Here is a 19,893-nt window from a genome sequence, read left to right on the forward strand (position 1 = left end):
CGCTACCATCCAGTCTCCTGGGTCCAGGACAGACAGAACCTGAGCCAAGGTGAGCATTTTGAATTTCTCCTTCTGAGAAAGTAGTTGAGGGGTTGCAGGTCTAGGATAGGACCAAGGTCTCAGTCCTTCTTCGGCACCAGAAAGTAGCAAGAACAGCAAGCACAACCTACTTCTGGCATCGGGACCCTCTCTATGGCCAAGAGAGCTTTAACTTCCTGACAGAAAAGAAAAAGATGAGCCTCTACCAGCTGGTCATGAGATGGTGGCATGAGGGTAGAAGTAGTCAGGAAGGGGACGGAGCAGCCCTTCCAGACTATCTGCAAGGCCCACCTATCAGATGTTATGGACGGCCAATGGGGCGGGTGATGATGTATCCTGCCACCAATTGGCTGCCTGTGATGGTATGCAGGCATATTTGGAGGGCTTGGAGGTTGCAGAGGCACAGGTTTGGGGGTGGGGAGCGGGGCAGTGGCAATTGTTCACCGGAGTCCCTATGTTGGGTTTGGACAAGGTACCCAAAATGACATCTATGAGGGCCTCATTGAATGGGAGGAGCTATTCAGATGGGGAGACTCCCAGCTGAAGTACCTCTGTCAAGACACTAGTCTTGACCCCACCAAGGGCAACTGAAGGACGAGGACCTCTGTAGCCCTCTGCACCATCATAGCAGAAGTTCCCTCCTCCATAGCCATGGTAGGGGGAGAAAGCATGTCAGCATCCAGACCACTGGCTTCAACCAGTTTAACCAGTCCATGTCTTGTTCATAGGGCTGGGCTTCTAAAGGGTCCAGTGACCACTCCCTATCCTCTCCGAGACCAAGACCATAGGAATAGGGCTCAGTGTCTGATCTGGGAGGCAAGGCTCCCGATGACGCTGAATACAGCGTCATGATGCCCCTCTGCTTCCCTATCAGAGTCAGGCATCAAAATGGGGATGGCGCTGCCGGGAGCCTCCACATCAGGAGTGGCGCTAAGGAAGGTGGTATGACCGGCATTGGTCCAGATCCAGAAGTTGATCCTTGGGGTCCCGCTGGGGCCAGAGCCACCGGCGTGGAACCAGCAGCAGCCCCTGCTGATCCCCCGAGGGACCGGCCTGCCCACAAATAGCACACATTGCATCACAGAATTTCTTTATTTGGGCGTAGCTCACTCTGGCTCCTTGAAACTCAGGGAAGTCAGGTGACGACCCAGGTGCAGGATCAACCGAAGAGCAAGGTCTCGAATGCAGACTATCCCATGTCTCGTCGACTGACGGATGCTGAGAAGTCGAAGCACACTTAGACTTCTTCTTGTGTTCTGACTTACTTACCCAAGTGTCCCAAAGATTCTGAATGGGACAGGGGCCTTGGCATACCTGCCCGATACCTGAAAACCAACAGACAGCCCCTCACCCACCCCACACCCCCAGCAGATCTGCACTGGCTGGCGTGAGAAGAAAATGGACCTCAGCACGCCTGAGCAGCACCTATATACTTCCGGCGATGCACACGGAGCCAAATGACGCCACCTACTAGCACGCGGGGGTCCTGCTCACGAAAAATCTTCCAGATCCAGTCTGACGCTTGGGAAAAGTGCGACGTTAAGGGGCTTGCAGCTAGAAATCTGTATCAGATAATGGAAGATTAGAACCACACCCTTAAATTGTGTGTTACCTGTTTAATAACAAACTAGCCCTAAACAGTTTTTCTATGAAATTTCAACAATTAACCCTACTTGTGAGCCATGTCTGCCAACCCAAGGACAGGTTAGGTGTAAAAGGTAGGTGCAGAGAACGATGAGGCTTGAACTGCAGAGGCCAGGTGCTGAATGTTAGACAAGGGCAAGATGGAAGAACACTCCACAAATTTTGCATCTAATATCAGCATTGCCCTCCTTTCCCGAAAAGGATATCAATGTCAGTGCTGTCAGAAGCATTAAAATAAATAGGAAAAAGAGCATTAAAAAAACCCAAAATGTTTTATGCAAAAAAAAATCTGTATTTTTGGAATGAACACTTCAAGTATATAAGAACCTAAATTGAGAGAAAATGGTTTTGTAGACTAAAGAATCCTAGTATAGTCAGTCTCTGCAACACCCTCTCATGCTGTGACTTTGTGCCACAAGCAGACACCAGTTCCACTACACACACTAACCCATCACACAAGTTTAATTCCCATCTAGCCCTCCTATCCAGATAGTGGTATTCTTCCACACCCGACACCCAAAAATAGAACTCCGCTATTCCACCAGAGAGTCGAGCCTAACTAAATAGGACAGATACATGAATAGGACACAAATCTCTATAAACACGGTCTCCTTTAAACAAACGTTGTAATGCCACACTGGAGGAGAAGACCATATCAGCACAGCACAGAGCTTAGGTGAATATGAGCCTATGTCCCACTACCCAGACCACCCTCACAGCAAACAGCAGCACCTGATACACCCCCAGGCCCATCCATGGCAGGGTGCCACCACAAGGGAAAACCTAGACCTGCCTTATGCCAGGAGCTGCGATAAGACTATAATGATTTTTGACACACTGTAGCCAAAATTGTATAATTTCCTACACTGCAAATGTTAGTGCTACAGGGAATCGGGGGTGGGGTTGAGAGAAGGAATGACAAGTGCATAGTGTATAGTTACTAGGACACTTCAAAGTGGTATAGTGGTAACGGCAGTATGGTCACTGGGCAGATAACTGACAAGAATGGAAAGGTGTGCCCTCAGCATTCATTCTTTAAAAGTGAATTTAATGCCCCGTCTCTAAGAATTGGAGGAGGGGGGGGGGGGGGGGGGTAGGGGCAGAGGGTGTGGTTACAGCAGTTACAAAACGAAGCATGCTTTGTAATCCTGCACAGCAAGAATTACAAGGGTCATCATTGTGCTCAGAGGAGAGTTACACTGCTACAAATCCTTTCTGCTGGTAGTTCCTAAGACCTCCTCGACCAGTTCAATTGTATTCACCACAAAAATGTCCAACATTCAGTTAGTAGGCAACACTCAAAACTGGCTAATGGGATTTTCTGCCGACAGTGCACCTCAAGTGTTGGAGAAGATGGACCCGGTGAAGAGATCAGGAAGGACCGGACCTGGTGCAGTTAAATCCATATCCAGGGATTAAAGCGGGAGCTCTCTGCAGGACTTCTTTTGCACTAGAGTCGATATCTGTAGCCCCGGTTCAATATTGGGCAGGAAGAGTCCCTGTACTACAGACCAATGGTGTAAGAGCGTCCAGTTGGATTGTGGATAGCAGAACAGGAAGGCGAAGTAACTGCCCACTCGTACCACACCTTCTTAGAGTTATTGCAGCGCCAGAAGCACACGCAGACCTTGTCACCTTTGGAAAGCATGATGGGTTGCTGCAAGAAAAGAAGAGGGTGGAGTAGCCCCCCCACCAAAGGTTAGTCAAGCAAACAGCCATGTGAAAATTGTGAAAAAACACAGAAACACTTATTTTCCAAAGACCCTCCACACTGCCAAGCCCTAAAGATTTACTATACTCAACAGTCCTGATACAGTAATAATCTGGAATTTCCACACAGGTCACTGTGAGCTACAATCAAGTTTCTCTCACTCCTTAGGTTTTCTTTATTAAATCCACCTGTGCATTACTTTATTTTGGCATTTCATTGTGCTCTCTGAGCAAGTCCTTACCTTAATGGGAAAAAGGATGGGGAACCAGGAGAACATCCCTGGGGAATGAGTTTCTGGACGAATACCTAAAAGATAAGAAAAGGATAAGACATATTGATTAAAAGAGTCCAAAAACACTGAAAATGAAAACACAGCCAGTCAAGATGCTGAGTCAACCATAGTCACCCAACCACGAAGCCAGGTCTGCAAAAATGTATTAGCTGGCTTAGTGAATGTCATCCAGTCCTGCAGCTGAATTTGCCATAGTATCCTATATTCACCAACCCAAGCACAAGCTCTTCTCAATCATACCTGTGCAAGGGCACCAAGCTACACATACTTACTGAGGGTGACATCCTTGTACAAAACTGTCTCGAAATAGCCGGAGAAGCCATGCAGGACAGTGTTCAGCTCCACGGAATACTCTAGTGCCTTGAACCGATTGTTGTCTATAACTGCATCTAGAGATGTAGTGAATAGGAAGGAAAGAGGTTAGACGAAAACATGAGCAACATATGACTGTGAAGGAACTGGTAAGAGGTAATTAGAGTCTCAATGTAGAGAAGTCTGCTGGGTGTCAAAACTGAATATCAGTATTATTCCAGGAGAGAGGGAAGGAAAGAACAGGAGTGGCTAGACCCAGGCTTTAGAGAAACTGATGAAACATTCAACTCACCTTTGTTGGGGTGGCAGAAAGTGAAGCAAGGCAGAGGATCAGCAAGCTGGTGAAAATTGTGCAGCCGTACTACATATGGCATCTCAAATTGGGCCTGTCAAAGACAAAATCCAGTCAGACATCAAATTCAACCCAGGTCGTTCCCCCCCCCCCCCCCAAAAACACACACCAAACATCCTTCAGCCTCCAACCACAAGGGAAAGCAGCAACAACGTTTTGCACTGTGTATCCTCCTTATCAGATCTCTAGTGTGTAAAGGAAAGGTGACATATTGCAGGTTTCGAAGATAAACACCGGCTCTTGAATGGCCATCTATACATAGTTGGATGTAAGATCAAAGAGCTTCTGTTCTCACCTCAGGGTCTCTGTCTTTCTCTCGACACGCTCGCACCTCATTGTACAGCTTCGATGAGGAGATGGGTGCTAAGAATGATGTATACTCAGTGGGGATGCTAACGCCATCATCTAAAAAACAATAATATTCGCCACTTAAGAATCATATCTGACTCCATTACCACACCCTAGAGAAACAGAAACTCTATAATTGATTGAAAATGCAGTGGCATCAGCGGCTACTGATTAACCTGCCCTCCTTTATATTCCACCACCGCCCCCTAGTTACCCTCACCTGTGAAGTGTTTGGTAAAAAAGATGCACCCAACATGTATCACCACCAATAGTTGAGGATATGGAAACGACTGGTGTCAAGTAATCGTTGGTTCCTAGTTACAGATGTAAGTGTCCTCCTGTTAAAGGAACTGTCTAAAGGCCTTTCTGATTTAAAAATCGTGTCAGTTCGCTATAACTGGAATCCTTGCTAGACTGTGGTGTAAAGTACATGGATGGCACCAAATGACAGCGTACAAATTAACTTGAATATTGTGGACAATGTATGTAGCTCAGCATACAGTCTGGTATATGTTGCAAGTTGCTTTTTCGTTCATTAAGGATGCAACGGCACACCTGCCCTTTAGTCTCCTGGGTCCCTGCTGGAAAGCATGGTTGGCTAGGAAACAAAACGCTCCCACTGCCTGCTAAACTAGATTTCAATCCACTACACTAAACCTCAATATCACTCCCACTTCTTTCTACCCTCCGATACTTGCAGTCACATGGCAACCAGGCTCACTTTGCCCAGGCCTTCTAACTCTTATCTACAAACATCTTTGCTGGTTTTGACCAGCCCATCATAAACATCTGTGTGCCAGAAAAGTCTAAGAAAATGATCAATGCGGACTAAATATTTCCTCCTGGTTAAAAACATTTTAAGAAAGCTTATACTATCTCTTGGATCTGGCTTCCTTGGTGTGCTTTCCCCCTAACTTTTTGCCTTCAGACCTCCTGTTTTTGCTGGCTTTAGGAATCAGCACACTTTACCACTGCTAACGTGTTTGAGCTCTCTCCTTAAAATATGTTAAATTGTCTCATACCCAACTGGCATATGCAAATTACTTGTACGTCCCTCGTAACGTGGTACTGAGCCCATGGCCTGTAAATTAAATGCTACTAGTGGGTCTCCATGACTGATTGTGCCACCCATTTATGTGGCACTTGAAACATATCTGGTCTCAGGCCAGCCTCTGCAGGGTATGTGTATGTGCAGTTTTAAACTGCCATTTTGACCAAGCAAAGTAACCCTGTTCCCAAGCCCAACCCTTCCTTTTTTTAACATCTATTGGACACCCCTACTGAAGGCCCTGGACATCCTGGAAGGCAGGGAACAATGCACTTAAAAAGACAGACATGTATTTTTAAGTTGCATACGCCCAGATAGTGAAAAACTCTTGAATTTGTGTTTCTCCACTGAAAGGCCTACTTCTGCCTTAGGATAACCTGAGTTATGTTATTACATTTTTAGTAGTGTAATTTCAAAATGGGAACAAGTAATCAGTTCATGTTTGGTGTCTGTAGAATGGGATTTATCATCCTAACTTACGGTGAAGTGATTTCAAATGAGGATTTTGAAAATGCCACTTTTAGAAAGTTGGCAGTCTTGCCTCAGCCATTTGGTGTCTGCAGCCTTTCTCTGGGTCACATGAATGGGTGAAGTTGACATTTGGGCTCTGTGTATTCCTCCTCGATAGCCACACATAATGAAGCAGTTCAGGTGACTGGATAGGGCTTTGCTGTCAGGGTGAGAGGGAGAAGCCACTTACACAGGCTGTATTCTGCCTCCACACAAGGGGCTGAATAGCTCCCTTGCCCCCATAGTAGTTGGTCTGGAGCCAGGGCCAGGAATGCAGAGTACTTGTGCACTTCAAAAGGCATGTCTCTAGAAGCTTCTCCCCACTTTAAAGGCACAGCTAGGTAAAAATATTGGATCTCAGACAACAACTCTTCAGTACACTTTTGGACCGCTCTGCTGTTGAAAGGACTGCCACTCTGCTACTCTGAAGGACTGCTGTCCTGCTGTGCTGAATTGCTGCCCTCTTGCCTGGGTGAGAAGGAATGGACCTGCATCTCTTGAACCCAGAGGGACCCCAAGGGCTAGTTGGCTGGCCTCCTGATCTGTAGTCTCAGGGACACAACAGGATTCCAACAACCTTGCACCTGCACTGAACTCTGCCATCTGAGTCTACCCTGCCAAGTGGTGCCACTCCAGGACCCTTGGAAGTGGGCTTAAGGTGCTCTGCCAGTCTCTCTGGATCCAGCGTAACTGAAGCATCTGCTCGGCTGCAAACCCAAACAGAACGGACACATCACAGCCCATTGGAACTGCCCCTTTGCGATGCATCCTCAGCATCCCCTGTTTACAGCAGCCTTGACGCGGACTTCCACTGGCAGCTCTTCAGAACCAACAACGCATTGCCCCTAATGTGTGCCGCATCACCGATACCAATTTTCGCACTGCAAGCTCCATCAACAGGATCCTCAATGACGACGCAGGCCCTCGCATCACAGCCTTGCTGTATCTCGGAACGGATGCATCGCTTCAGCTGTGCGACGCATCTTCGACATGGATCCTGACAATGCCTTGAAAACCAGGATTTAAGGTACTTTGTTCAGCAGGTCTATCTGGGTCATTGTAGCTGGCCCACGCTCCATTGTGGTCAGCCTGAACTTGCGACTTTGTCCCAATCTGGCATGACCCGAACTCCACAGTTAATTTCATCCTTTTTGGTGCTATTTTCACTAAGATCTTAAACTGTTTGACACATTGCCTCTAAGTTAAGCTTGACTGCTCGTGCCAAGCTACCAGAGGGTTGATCAAAGGTTAATTTAGGGTCACTTGGCCTCACTCTGACAAAGATTGTGGTTGCTGCCTGACCTGGGTTTACACCTGTAGGAAGGTACCCTCTTTCTTTGCATGGTTACCCCCATTTGTTGCCTGTTGTCAGTGTGTTTGACTGTCTACTGGGATCCTGCCAACCAGGACCTCAATAGTTATGCTCTCCCCTGTAAACTGTACCTTTTTCTACCCACAACTGGGATACTACCCCCCCCCCCCATGTAAGTCCCTAGTATATGGTATCTAGGTACCCAGGGCATTGGGGGGTTCCAGGGGATCCCTATAGGCTGTATCAGTTTCTCTGCCACCTGTAGGGAGCTCATTCAAAGGGTTCTGCAGGCCTGCCATTGCAGCCTGCATGAACCCGGTTTCACTACAAATCACTGCAAGTCACCCCCTATGGTAGGCCCTCAGCCCAGAGGCCAGGGTGCAGGTACTGGTGTGTGAGGGCACCCCGGCAAAAGCAGAGGTGCCCCCAAAAACTCCAGATCCGTTTTCCTGGAGTTTGCGAGTGCGGGAACACCATTTTACGCATGTACTGGACAAGGTCACTACCTATGTCCAGCTACATAATGGTAACTCCAAACCTGGGCATGTTTGGTAACAAACATGTAAGAATCATACTCCAACACTGTTGCAAGTATTGGAAGTATGATTCCATGCACTCTGGGGGCTCCTTAGAGGACCTCCAGCATTGCTACCACCAGTCTTACAGGGTTTTACGGGCATCCCAAGCTGCTGCTACCCCCGCAGGCAGGTTTCTGCCCTCCTGCTGCTTGATCTGATCAAACCCAAGAAGAAGATAGAACAAAGGATTTCCTTTGGGAGAGGTAGGTAACACCCTCTCCCTTTGGAAACAGGTGTGACTGGATTGGGAGGAGTAGCCTCCCCAAGCCACTGACTGGTATGCTTTGAAGGGCACATTTGGTGCCCTTCGTACATAAACCAGTCCACACCCGTTCAGGGATCTCCCCCCCCCCCCCCCGGCGCAAAAATGGACAATGGAAAGAGAAGTGACCATTCCTCTGTCCATCACCACCCCAGCGGTAGTGCTCAGAGCTCCTCCAGAGGGTTCCTGGGTTCTGCCATCTTGCTTCCAAGGTTGGCAGGGAACTCTGGGAGCATCTGAGTGGGCAGTCCAGGCAGGTCACGTCAAAGCCCCCTCCTGATAGGTGCTTACCTGGTTAGGTGACCAATCCCCCTTTCAGGGCTACTTAGGGTTCTCTCTCTTGGGTGGGTCCAGACTCCAGCAGGGTTCCTCTGCAACCTTTACTTCGACTTCTGGCCACTGGAACTGCGACTGGACCCTCCAGGAACCGACAATACTGCAATCAACAAAGAAGATTCTTTGGCAATATTGTTTCCTCGACTCCTGCCAGCTTTGCAACATTTCCCCAGCCGTGCATCCTCAGAAGACAGCAACTCTTCAGCCTGCACAAAGAGAAGGAATCTCCCTTGGAGTGAAGGAGTCACTCCCCTGCAACCGCAGGCACCTACAGCAAACGACAACCGGCTGCGTGGATCCTGCATCACGGGTGGTGGTATGGAGTAGTTCTCTTGGTCAACTCTGCCAGCTGTCCAACTTTGGTGGAGGTAAGCCTTTGCCTTCCCACGCAGAACAGCACCCCCATGGACCGCGTCTTTTGCAGCTGCCAAGGCTTGTTGGCATCTCCTCCAAGGGATCTTCAGGCAAGGTGCAGCTCCAGCCCCCAGCACTCCTTCCTGCAAAGCACAGCCTCCTGCTGCGTGGGCTTATGTGTCCCCATCCTGTGGGTGCTCTCTCTGCGACTGAGGGCCCCCTATGACTCCCCCTCCTGGACCTTGCTGGTCCCTGGCAGCACCACTTTCCCGCTAACCGAGAGTGCCTTTGCCAAGGCTTGTTAGTGGAATTCCTGCACCGACACCCATCTGCAATCTTCACCCTAGTGTGGGACATCTTCTGCAACCATCAGGAACTCTTCTGGGCTCCAGGGCTGCAGTACTGACCTGTTAATCATCACCGTCGACCAACTCCTGCAAGTACAGCTGGGTGGGAAGGAGCTCCTACTCCTCCTGGACTCCACTGTGACTTCTTATCCTCCTTTTGGGTGGGTTTGGGAAAGTCCAGTGATTTATTCCTTCTTTCATGGTCACTGGGGGGTGCTGTGTTACTTACCTCTGTAGTTTTCTAGTACCCCCAGCTTTGTGTACCTTTAATTTTGCCCAACTGAGTGTTTTCTTTCATGTGTTTAAGTGCTGTGTGACTACAGTGGTATTGCATGAGCTTTGCAAGTCTCCTAGATAAGCCCTGGCTGCTCATCCACAGCTACCTCTAGAGAGCCTGGCTTCTAGACATTGACTACACTTCACTAAGAGGGGATACCTGGACCTGGTATAAGGTGCAAGTACCTTGGGTACCCATCACACATCAGGCCAGCTTCCTACAACACCCCAGTCAATCAACTACCCAATTCCTCATACTAGCTCTGAGCCCCCAAAGCAGAATAAATAGAACCTCCTGTGCTGAGGATTTTACTTGTGTCTGTACTTCAAAAGGGAAACTGCCTACAGCAAAGAAAGATCCACAGGCATGTTCCCCAAGGGATGGATTCTGGAAGGAAAAGCAATGGTGCGAGCCACTTGACAGAAGATGCACTATTCAGTGAGATGAGCATAGCCCAGATTTAGAAGCAATCGTGTGCAAGGCTCAACTGGATAAGTCCAGTGACGATGTGTGTGCGGACCACAATCACTCCAAAAGAAAAATAGCTGAAGAGCTGCAGAGCTCTTCTCCTAGTCTACAACCCTGGTGAATCTTCACCTTCTTAGACCTGCAACAAGCCCACATCTGCTGGCTAGAAGCCTGGAAGACCAGAGGTTGCACTTAGTTAATTGTGTATGGTACCCGCAAAAATAAATTTGTTTAAAGTCAGCTCCTTTATCCTTTCTTGCCTAGACTATGCAACTGCTGTCTATCTGGGACTTCCTGAATCTGAGAATAACAGATGACTTGAAATATGGAAGCTTGGCTGTTTACTGTCTCCAATGCAAGATGTAAACTACACTGGTTGTTGGTCAATGAATGAATTCAGTATAAAGTAGCCACCCCTCCCCCAAAAAGCTTACTTTACCCAATCCTGTATCACCAATAATATGGGGCCCAGAATGTTCCTTTTTTATGTCTGATTAGGTTTTGAAACTACTGTGACATAATTCACCAGAGAGCTTGCTTTACTTGGTCATCTATATCTATGGAAATGTCCCTTTCAGATGCCTTTGATTTACCTGCCTCTGCCCCCGCGAAATCCCAGGCTACAAGAAAGGCTTTTGTATCTTGGGCTTCAAAATCTGGAATGGGCTGCACCTGGAAACGCAACCAACTTTTGGGAAAAAGCTCCTAACAGTTAACATTTTGCAGATCCGTTCCCTTCTCTCTCTCCTCTTTTTGTAAAGCATTGCTGTTTTGGACTCAGAAATGTTTAAAACTGTGTTTTGCTCCTGAACCTAAATTCTAGGTCCTAGCACTAGAGAAGCTAGTTGGTCCTCTAGCCCCAGAAGTGTCCACACCCCTGGCAAAACCACTTTAAGCCCCTAATGCATGGCAGCCCTGGTACCTAGGGCCTGGAGTACTAAGGAGGGTCTCCAAACGCTGCAGCACGAATTGTGCCACCATAAGGGACCCCTCACCAAGCACATGACAGGCTGCCATTGCAGGCCGTGTGTCTTGGTGCAGAGAAAAGTGTAAACACAACATGGCACACATCCTGTGAGCCATGTCCCTTAAACACTGCATGCAATATATGTAAGTCACCCCTCTATTAGGCCTTACAGCCCTAAGGCAGGGTGCATTATATTACATGTGAGGGTATATCTGCACGAGCAGATATGCCCCTGCTAGGTCTTCGTCGATTCTCAGACATAGTAAGTGACCAGGAAAGTCATTTTAAATGCATGTGCTGGACACGAGTTTCCAAGCTACTGGATGGCCAAGCTACAGGATGGCTTCTCCGAATAAAGGAATGTTTGGTATCAAACATCTCAGATTAATAAACCCTCAATGATGCCAGAGAGGGATTTATTAATAACTGCACCATAGGGCACCTTAGAGCTGGCTCCTGAAAACATACCAGCTACTAGTGTCACCTTCGGCGCGTTCACCCTCCCCCAGACCCCCCCAAACCTCACCCAGGCAGGATGACATTCCAGGGTGGTGAGCTTCAAAGGCATAGCTCTTATAAGGAAACCAAGATGGCAGAGATGACCAACCCCCACACTTCATGCCAGTCCCACCTCTAAGGGGGACGAACTGAAGTGGATGCTACTTTTTAAATTTGTCCATCTTGTTTGGAAGGAATTAGGCCACTATTATGCCCACTTCCCAGCAGTGGAAGTATACATAAGAAGGGTGTAGTCGCGCTAAAGGTGGCAAGCCCAATGGCTACCACCTGGAAGTCCCTATAACGCCCCTAAATTATTTAGGTGTCCCCCCTGAACCCTAGAACTCAGATCCTGACGACCGAGGTAGAAAAGGATACAGAGGAGTCAAACCTGCAGAACAGGAAAAGAAGAAGCAACTGACTTGGCACCAGCCTGCCTGCTGACCTTGACGGACTCTGCCCAAAAAGAAGACTCATCCTGCAGCTGAGCCTCCAAGAAACCCAGGAGGACGGCCTGTCTTCCACAAAGACTCAGACTCCTATGAGCAGTGGATCTGCTCTGCAACCAAAGTCTCAAGAAAGAACTCTGCAGCCTCAGGAACAGCAAAGACCAGACAGCTGAAGTGATCTCCGCACTGGACGTCCATGACCCGAGGTGAAACCAAACATTGCTAGCACGGTTCCCCAGCTGTCCAGAGTCTGAGTCCAAGTTGCCTACAGCCTCTGCATGCAGCCCCCTCCATTGTGGCCTTGTGGTGAGAAAAAACCCAACACCTCCAGCAACCACTGCATCTGTTGCCCATGACCCAATCTGAGGTGGGTCTCTGGTGCAAAGACCCCCGGGTCCCCTGAGCTCAAGTCTACCCTGGTTTCCCAGACACCTCAACACACAGACCCCCTGACAGCAACTGCTTCTGAACGAAGAAACCCGACATCTAAGAACAACCCTGCATCTGTCATCGTCCCTGGGCACAGGAGAAGAGGACCAAAGGTGCACCTACGTGCCCGAGCACCCCAAGTCGACACCCTACTTGCTTGTTGAACCAGACTGGCTTCCTAGTCAGAGCCTGTAGCCTGTCTTTACAAGGACCAATTCCCACTGGGCACCCGAAGCCTTGCTGCACCCGGCCACCTCAATGCTGCCCGGAGTGACCTGCTGGTGTGATTCTGATCAGTACCCAGTACTTCCATTAACTCTCTGAGATTGGCCTCATAAGTGATTGTTAACCGTGTTTGCTGAACATTGTTTTCCTCCACAGATTAACACTGAAGAACCCGGAAATTGCACAAAGTGTCAATTTTTGAAACTTAAAAGTATTCATGCTTGAAAACATACTTACCTTGTAACGAAGGTCTTGGGTTTATAGAATTTATAAACAAAAGTATTATTTTTCTAAATCAATCTCGGTGTGTTCTTTGAGTGTGTATCTCATTAATTGCCTCCGCGAGTACAAAAAATGCCTAGCCCTGCCCTTTGATAAGCCTAACTGCTCACCCAAACTACCACAAAAAGAGCACTAGTCCTATGTACTTTTGTCTCTGCAGACCAATTGGTAATCCAATGGACTCTCTGCACAGTGTACTTTTTAGTGCACCATATAGAGAGCCAGCTTCCTACAACCTCGTCAACAAAAATCTTGGCCACAACTAGCCTGTTTGAAAAGAAGGCCACTGAAGTAACAAAAAGGGGCAAGGAGTGCACAATGTACTTTGGGCTCCATTTTGTCACATCCTTGAACAGTGTCCTAATAGACAGACTACTGAAACTCAGTCAACTGGTCTCAACTCTTCCAATGGTCATGGCACCCTAAAGTCTCAATATTGGACTTGGGTGGGATCTCTGTTGCAGTTTAGTTTCAAATATTTTACTGTTGTGGGTAGAAAAAACCAAACTGAGTTGTTAAGTTTTGCATCTAGAGTCTGAGAATCTATGGTATAAGGATACAGATCAGATTTTTTGGCTTCATAAAGCTCAACTCACAAAGCTTTTTTTTTTTTTATTTAAAGAGTAGGCTTCTTATTAAAGACATTGGTGCGACTTACTCATGAGTTTTCAGTAGTAAGACATTTTTACAATGGCAAAATATTTTGTAAATCAAACTTGTTGTGTAACCCCGTAGGAAGCTGTCCTGGTGTGTGGTGGGTACCTAAGGTACTTACACCTTATACCAGGTCCAGGTCCAGGTATCCCCCTCTTAGTGAAGTGTAGACAGTGTCTAGAAGCCAGGCACTCTACAGGTAGCTGTGTATGAGCAGCCAAGTCTTATCTAGGAGACATGCAAAGCTCATGCAATACCATAGTAGTTACACAGCACTTACACACATGAACAAAATGAAAATGTCACTTACCCAGTGTACATCTGTTCGTGGCATCAGTCGCAGTAGATTCGCATGTTTTGCAATAGCTCGCCATCTGGTGTTGGGCCGGAGTGTTACAAGTTGTTTTTCTTCGAAGAAGTCTTTCGAGTCACGGGACCGAGTGACTCCTCCTTTTGTCACCATTGCGCATGGGCGTCGACTCCATCTTCGATTGTTTTTCCCCGCAGAGGGTGAGGTAGGAGTTGAATTGTAGTAATAGTGCCCATGCAATGGAGTGACTAAGTATGCACCTATTTAAGGTTGAGATGATACATATATAAATAATTGAAGGTAACTTCCAAACTGCTACAGGCTCCCGGGGAGGCGGGTGGGCACATGCGAATCTACTGCGACTGATGCCACGAACAGATGTACACTGGGTAAGTGACATTTTCAGTTCGATGGCATCTGTCGCTGTAGATACGCATGTTTTGCATAGACTATTAAGCAGTTATCTCCCCAAAAGCGGTGGATCAGCCTGTAGGAGTGGAAGTAGTCTGAAATAATGTTCTTAATACGGCTTGACCCACTGTGGCTTGTTGTGCGGATAACACGTCTACACAGTAGTGCTTGGTGAATGTGTGAGGCGTAGACCATGTGGCTGCCTTACATATTTCTTGCATTGGGATGTTTCCTAGAAAGGCCATGGTAGCACCTTTCTTTCTGGTTGAGTGTGCCCTTGGTGTAATGGGCAGCTGTCGTTTAGCTTTAAGGTAGCAGATTTGGATGCATTTAACTATCCATCTGGCTATACCTTGTTTTGATATTGGGTTTCCTGCATGAGGTTCTTGAAATGCAATAAATAGTTTAGTCTTTCTGATGTTTTTTGTTCTGTCAATGTAATACATCAATGCTCTTTTGACATCTAATGTATGTAGTGCCCTTTCAGCTACGGTATCTGGCTGTGGAAAGAACACTGGAAGTTCCACTGTTTGATTTAGATGGAACGGTGAAATAACCTTTGGCAAAAATTTAGGATAGGTCCTTAGGACAACCTTATTCTTGTGTAGTTGTATAAAAGGTTCCTGTATTGTAAACGCCTGAATCTCGTTTACTCTTCTTAGGGAAGTAATGGCGATGAGAAATGCCACCTTCCAGGTTAGGAACTGTATGTCGCAGGAGTGCATGGGTTCAAAAGGTGGACCCATAAGTCTAGTTAGGACAACATTTAGGTTCCATGAAGGAACAGGTGGTGTTCTTGGTGGTATAATTCTCCTAAGGCCCTCCATGAATGCTTTAATGACTGGTATCTTATATAGGGAAGTTGAATAGGTAGTCTGCAGGTATGCAGATATTGCTGCAAGGTGTATTTTAATGGAAGAGAAAGCCAGGTTAGATTTTTGTAAGTGAAGCAAGTAACCCACTACATGTTCTGGAGTTGTGTGTAATGGTTGTATTTGATTAATATGGCAGTAGCAAACAAACCTCTTCCATTTACTTGCATAGCAGTGCCTGGTGGATGGCCTTCTGGCTTGTTTTATGACTTCCATACATTCTTGGGTAAGTTGTAAGTGCCCGAATTCTAGGATTTCAGGAGCCAGATTGCTAGATTCAGCGATGCTGGATCTGGGTGTCTGATCTTTTGGTTGTGCTGTGTCAACAGATCTGGCCTGTTGGGCAATTTGATGCAGGGTACTACTGATAGGTCTAGCAGCGTTGTGTCCCAGGGTTGCCTTGCCCAAGTTGGTGCTATCAATATGAGTTTAAGTTTGTTTTGACTGAGTTTGTTTACCAGGTAAGGAAGGAGAGGGAGAGGAGGAAAAGCGAAAGCAAATATCCCTGACCAGTTCATCCATAGGGCATTGCCTTGGGATTGTTCGTGTGGGTATCTGGATGCGAAGTTTTGGCATTTTGCGTTGTCCCTTGTCGCAAACAAGTCTATCTGAGGTGTTCCCCAGAGTTTGAAATAAGTGTTCAGAATTTGGGGGTGAATTTCCCATTCGTGGACTTGTTGGTGATCTCGAGAGAGATTGTCTGCGAGTTGATTTTGGATCCCTGGTATAAATTGTGCTATTAGGCGAATTTGGTTGTGAATTGCCCAACGCCAAATCTTTTGTGCTAGCAGGCTTAACTGCGTGGAGTGCGTCCCCCCCTGCTTGTTTAGATAATACATTGTTGTCATGTTGTCTGTTTTGACGAGAATGTATTTGTGAACTATTATTGGTTGGAAAGCTTTTAGTGCTTGAAAAACTGCTAGAAGTTCTAGGTGATTTATATGCAGTTTTGTTTGATGTACGTTCCATTGTCCTTGTATGCTGTGTTGATCGAGGTGTGCTCCCCACCCTGTCATGGAAGCATCTGTTATTACGTATTGTGGCACTGGGTCTTGGAAAGGCCGCCCTTTGTTTAAATTTATGTTGTTCCACCACAGAAGCGAGAGGTAAGTTTGGCGGTCTATTAACACCAGATCTAGAAGGTGACCCTGTGCTTGTGACCATTGTGATGCTAGGCACTGTTGTAAGGGCCTCATGTGCAGTCTTGCGTTTGGGACAATGGCTATGCATGAAGACATCATGCCTAGGAGTTGTAGTACCATCTTTGCGTGTATCCTTTGTGTTGGATACATGCGTTGTATGATGGTGTTGAAATTTCGAATTCTTTGTGGACTTGGAGTGGCTACTCCTTTTGATGTGTCTATTATGGCTCCCAGGTATTGTTGTACCTTGCGCGGCATAATTTTGGATTTTGTGAAATTGACGGTGAACCCTAGTTTGAAGAGGGTTTGTATGATATGATTTGTGTGATTTGAGCACTGTATTAACGAATGGGCCTTGATTAGCCAGTCGTCTAGATATGGGAACACATGTATTTGCTGCCTTCTTATGTGTGCAGCGACTACCGCTAGGCATTTGGTAAAGACTCTTGGTGCGGTTGTTAATCCGAAAGGCAGTACCTTGAATTGGTAATGTATTCCTTTGAATACAAACCTTAGGTATTTCCTGTGCGATGGGTGTATTGGTATATGGAAATAAGCATCCTTGAGGTCTAAAGTTGCCATGTAGTCGTGTAGTTTTAGCAATGGCAATACTTCTTGTAGTGTGACCATGTGAAAGTGGTCTGATTTGATGAAAGTGTTCACTACTCTGAGGTCTAGGATTGGTCTCAGCGTTTTGTCCTTTTTTGGTATCAGAAAGTACAGTGAGTAAACTCCTGTGTTTATTTGTGTGTTTGGCACTAATTCGATTGCATTCTTTTGCAATAGTGCCTGCACTTCTATCTCCAGGAGATTGGAATGGTGTGTTGTCAAATTTTGTGCTTTTGGTGGTATGTTTGGAGGGAATTGTAGAAATTCTATGCAATAACCATGTTGGACAATTGCTAGAACCCAAGTGTCTGTAGTGATCTCCTCCCATGCTTTGTAATAATGACTTATTCTTCCCCCCACTGGTGTTGTGTGGAGGGGGTGAGTGACATGTGAGTCACTGTTTAGTAGTAGGGGTTTTGGGGCTCTGAAATCTTCCTCTATTTCTAGGGAATTGCCCTCCTCTATATTGTCCCCGAAAACCTCATCTATACTGTCCCTGGTAACTGGACGGTGTTGCTTGTGAGGTGCTGGCTTGTGTGGTCTGACCCCGAAAGCCCCCTCGAAAGGGCGTTTTACGGAATGTGCTGTAATTCCCTCTGCTCTGCGGGGAGTAGAGTGCGCCCATGGCTTTGGCAGTGTCCGTATCTTTTTTGAGTTTCTCAATCGCTGTGTCCACTTCTGGACCGAACAGTTCTTTTTCATTAAAAGGCATATTGAGAACTGCTTGTTGAATCTCTGGTTTAAATCCAGACGTTCGGAGCCATGCATGCCTTCTGATAGTTACAGATGTATTAATTGTCCGTGCAGCTGTATCTGCAGCGTCCATGGAGGAGCGGATCTGGTTGTTGGAAATGGTTTGTCCCTCCTCAACCACTTGTTTTGCCCTATTTTGTAAGTCCTTGGGCAGATGTTCAATAAGATGTTGCATCTCGTCCCAGTGGGCTCTGTCATAGCGCGCAAGTAGTGCCTGGGAGTTCGCGATGCGCCACTGGTTTGCAGCTTGTGCTGCGACTCTTTTACCAGCTGCATCGAACTTGCGGCTTTCTTTATCTGGGGGTGGTGCATCTCCAGATGTGTGAGAGTTGGCCCTTTTCCTAGCTGCTCCTACAACGACAGAGTCTGGTGGCAGCTGTGTAGTGATGAAAACCGGGTCTGTAGGAGGCGCCTTATACTTTTTTTCCACCCTTGGTGTGATTGCCCTACTTTTGACCGGCTCCTTAAAGATTTCTTTCGCGTGCCGGAGCATACCAGGGAGCATAGGCAGGCTTTGGTATGAGCTGTGGGTTGAGGAGAGTGTGTTGAATAAAAAATCATCCTCGACCTGTTCTGAGTGGAGGCTTACGTTGTGAAATTGTGCTGCTCTAGCCACCACTTGAGAATACGCGGTGCTGTCTTCTGGTGGAGATGGCTTCGTAGGGTATGCCTCCGGACTGTTATCTGACACTGGGGCGTCGTATAGGTCCCATGCGTCTTGATCTTGGTCACCCTGGCTTATGGTGGTGTGAGCTGGGGAGTGTGATGGAGTTCGTGCTGGTGAGACGTTAATCACGGGCGGAGGAGAGGGTGGTGGGGTAACTCTTTTCACCACTTTTGGTTGTGGTGTCTGTTCAGTTTGGAACTCCAACCTTCTCTTTCTTCTAATGGGGGGAAGGGTGCTTATTTTTCCTGTCCCCTGCTGTATGAAGATACGCTTTTGCGTATGGTCCACATCAGTTGCTTGTAGCTCTTCCTCAAACTTATGCTTTTGCATTTGGGAGGTTAGCGAGTGCTCTTCTGTATAAGAGCCTGAAGCTGGGTCGCTTGCAGTTTGTTTCGGCATCGAAACCCTGTCTGCGTGTTTTTTCGGCTCCGAGGTGACTTTTTTCTTTTTCGGGGCAGAAACCTCTCGGCGTCGATCTTCTTCGGTGCCGCTGTCTCGGCGTCGAGCCGTGTCCACACCGGCATCTCGGTGTCGAGGCTTGTCTCCAGCACTTTCTCGGTCCCGAGAAGGCTGCGTGCCGGTGTCTCGACCGGAGTCGGACGACCTTGGCACTGTTTGGGCCTTTTTCGGTGCCGACGGTCGGTCACCGAATTTATGGGTGGAGCCATGGCCTGATGGCAGTGGCGTCCCCTGGGCCTTGTAAATCTTTCTCTGTGTGGTTTTCGACGTCTTACTCACGGTTTGTGTATCGTCGAATCCTTCGGAGTCCGATTCTTGGATCGAGAAGGTACCTTCCTCTTCCTGCTCCTCGAACTCTCGGTGGGCTGTCGGCGCGGACGCCATCTGAAGTCTTCTGGCTCGACGGTCTCGGAGTGTCTTTCGGGACCGGAACGCACGACAGGCCTCACAGGTGTCTTCACTGTGCTCAGGTGACAGGCACAGGTTACAGACCAAGTGTTGGTCTGTATAGGGGTATTTATTGTGGCATTTGGGGCAGAAACGGAACGGGGTCCGTTCCATCGGCGTTCTTCAGCACGCGGTCGGGCCGACCAGGCCCCGACGGGGGATCGAAAAACTACCCCGAAGGGCACCGGAGCTCTTCGATCTTCGATGCGGTGTAGAATCTAAGTACGCCGATCCCGAACGCAACAAAACCGACGAAAATCTTCCGAAATTAGCTAATTTTCCGTTCCGAAACTCGGAGCGACAGGAACACGTCCGAACCCGATGGCGGAAAAAAAACAATCGAAGATGGAGTCGACGCCCATGCGCAATGGAGACAAAAGGAGGAGTCACTCGGTCCCGTGACTCGAAAGACTTCTTCTAGAAAAACAACTTGTAACACTCCGGCCCAACACCAGATGGCGAGCTATTGCAAAACATGCGTATCTACAGCGACAGATGCCATCGAACACAGTGTTACAAAAATAAAGGT

At 47.5% G+C, this 19,893-nt stretch overlaps 1 protein-coding gene across 1 annotated transcript in view; it reads right to left on the reverse strand.

Moving 5' to 3' along the window:
* Positions 1–1,954: 1,954 nt before the first annotated feature.
* PRMT5 (protein arginine methyltransferase 5) overlaps positions 1,955–19,893 on the reverse strand; it is a 94,625-nt gene continuing 76,686 nt past the window's right edge. The window contains exons 13-17 of the mRNA XM_069238235.1: positions 4,646–4,755; positions 4,291–4,384; positions 3,959–4,075; positions 3,636–3,700; positions 1,955–3,340 (exon numbers count right to left, since the gene is read on the reverse strand). Of these exons, the coding sequence (XP_069094336.1) occupies positions 3,188–3,340; positions 3,636–3,700; positions 3,959–4,075; positions 4,291–4,384; positions 4,646–4,755 (539 nt within the window). The 3' untranslated portion in view covers positions 1,955–3,187. The remainder of the gene's footprint in view (positions 3,341–3,635; positions 3,701–3,958; positions 4,076–4,290; positions 4,385–4,645; positions 4,756–19,893) is intronic.

The sequence above is a fragment of the Pleurodeles waltl genome, chromosome 6, assembly GCF_031143425.1.
Source record: "Pleurodeles waltl isolate 20211129_DDA chromosome 6, aPleWal1.hap1.20221129, whole genome shotgun sequence".
Taxonomy (NCBI): domain Eukaryota; kingdom Metazoa; phylum Chordata; class Amphibia; order Caudata; family Salamandridae; genus Pleurodeles; species Pleurodeles waltl.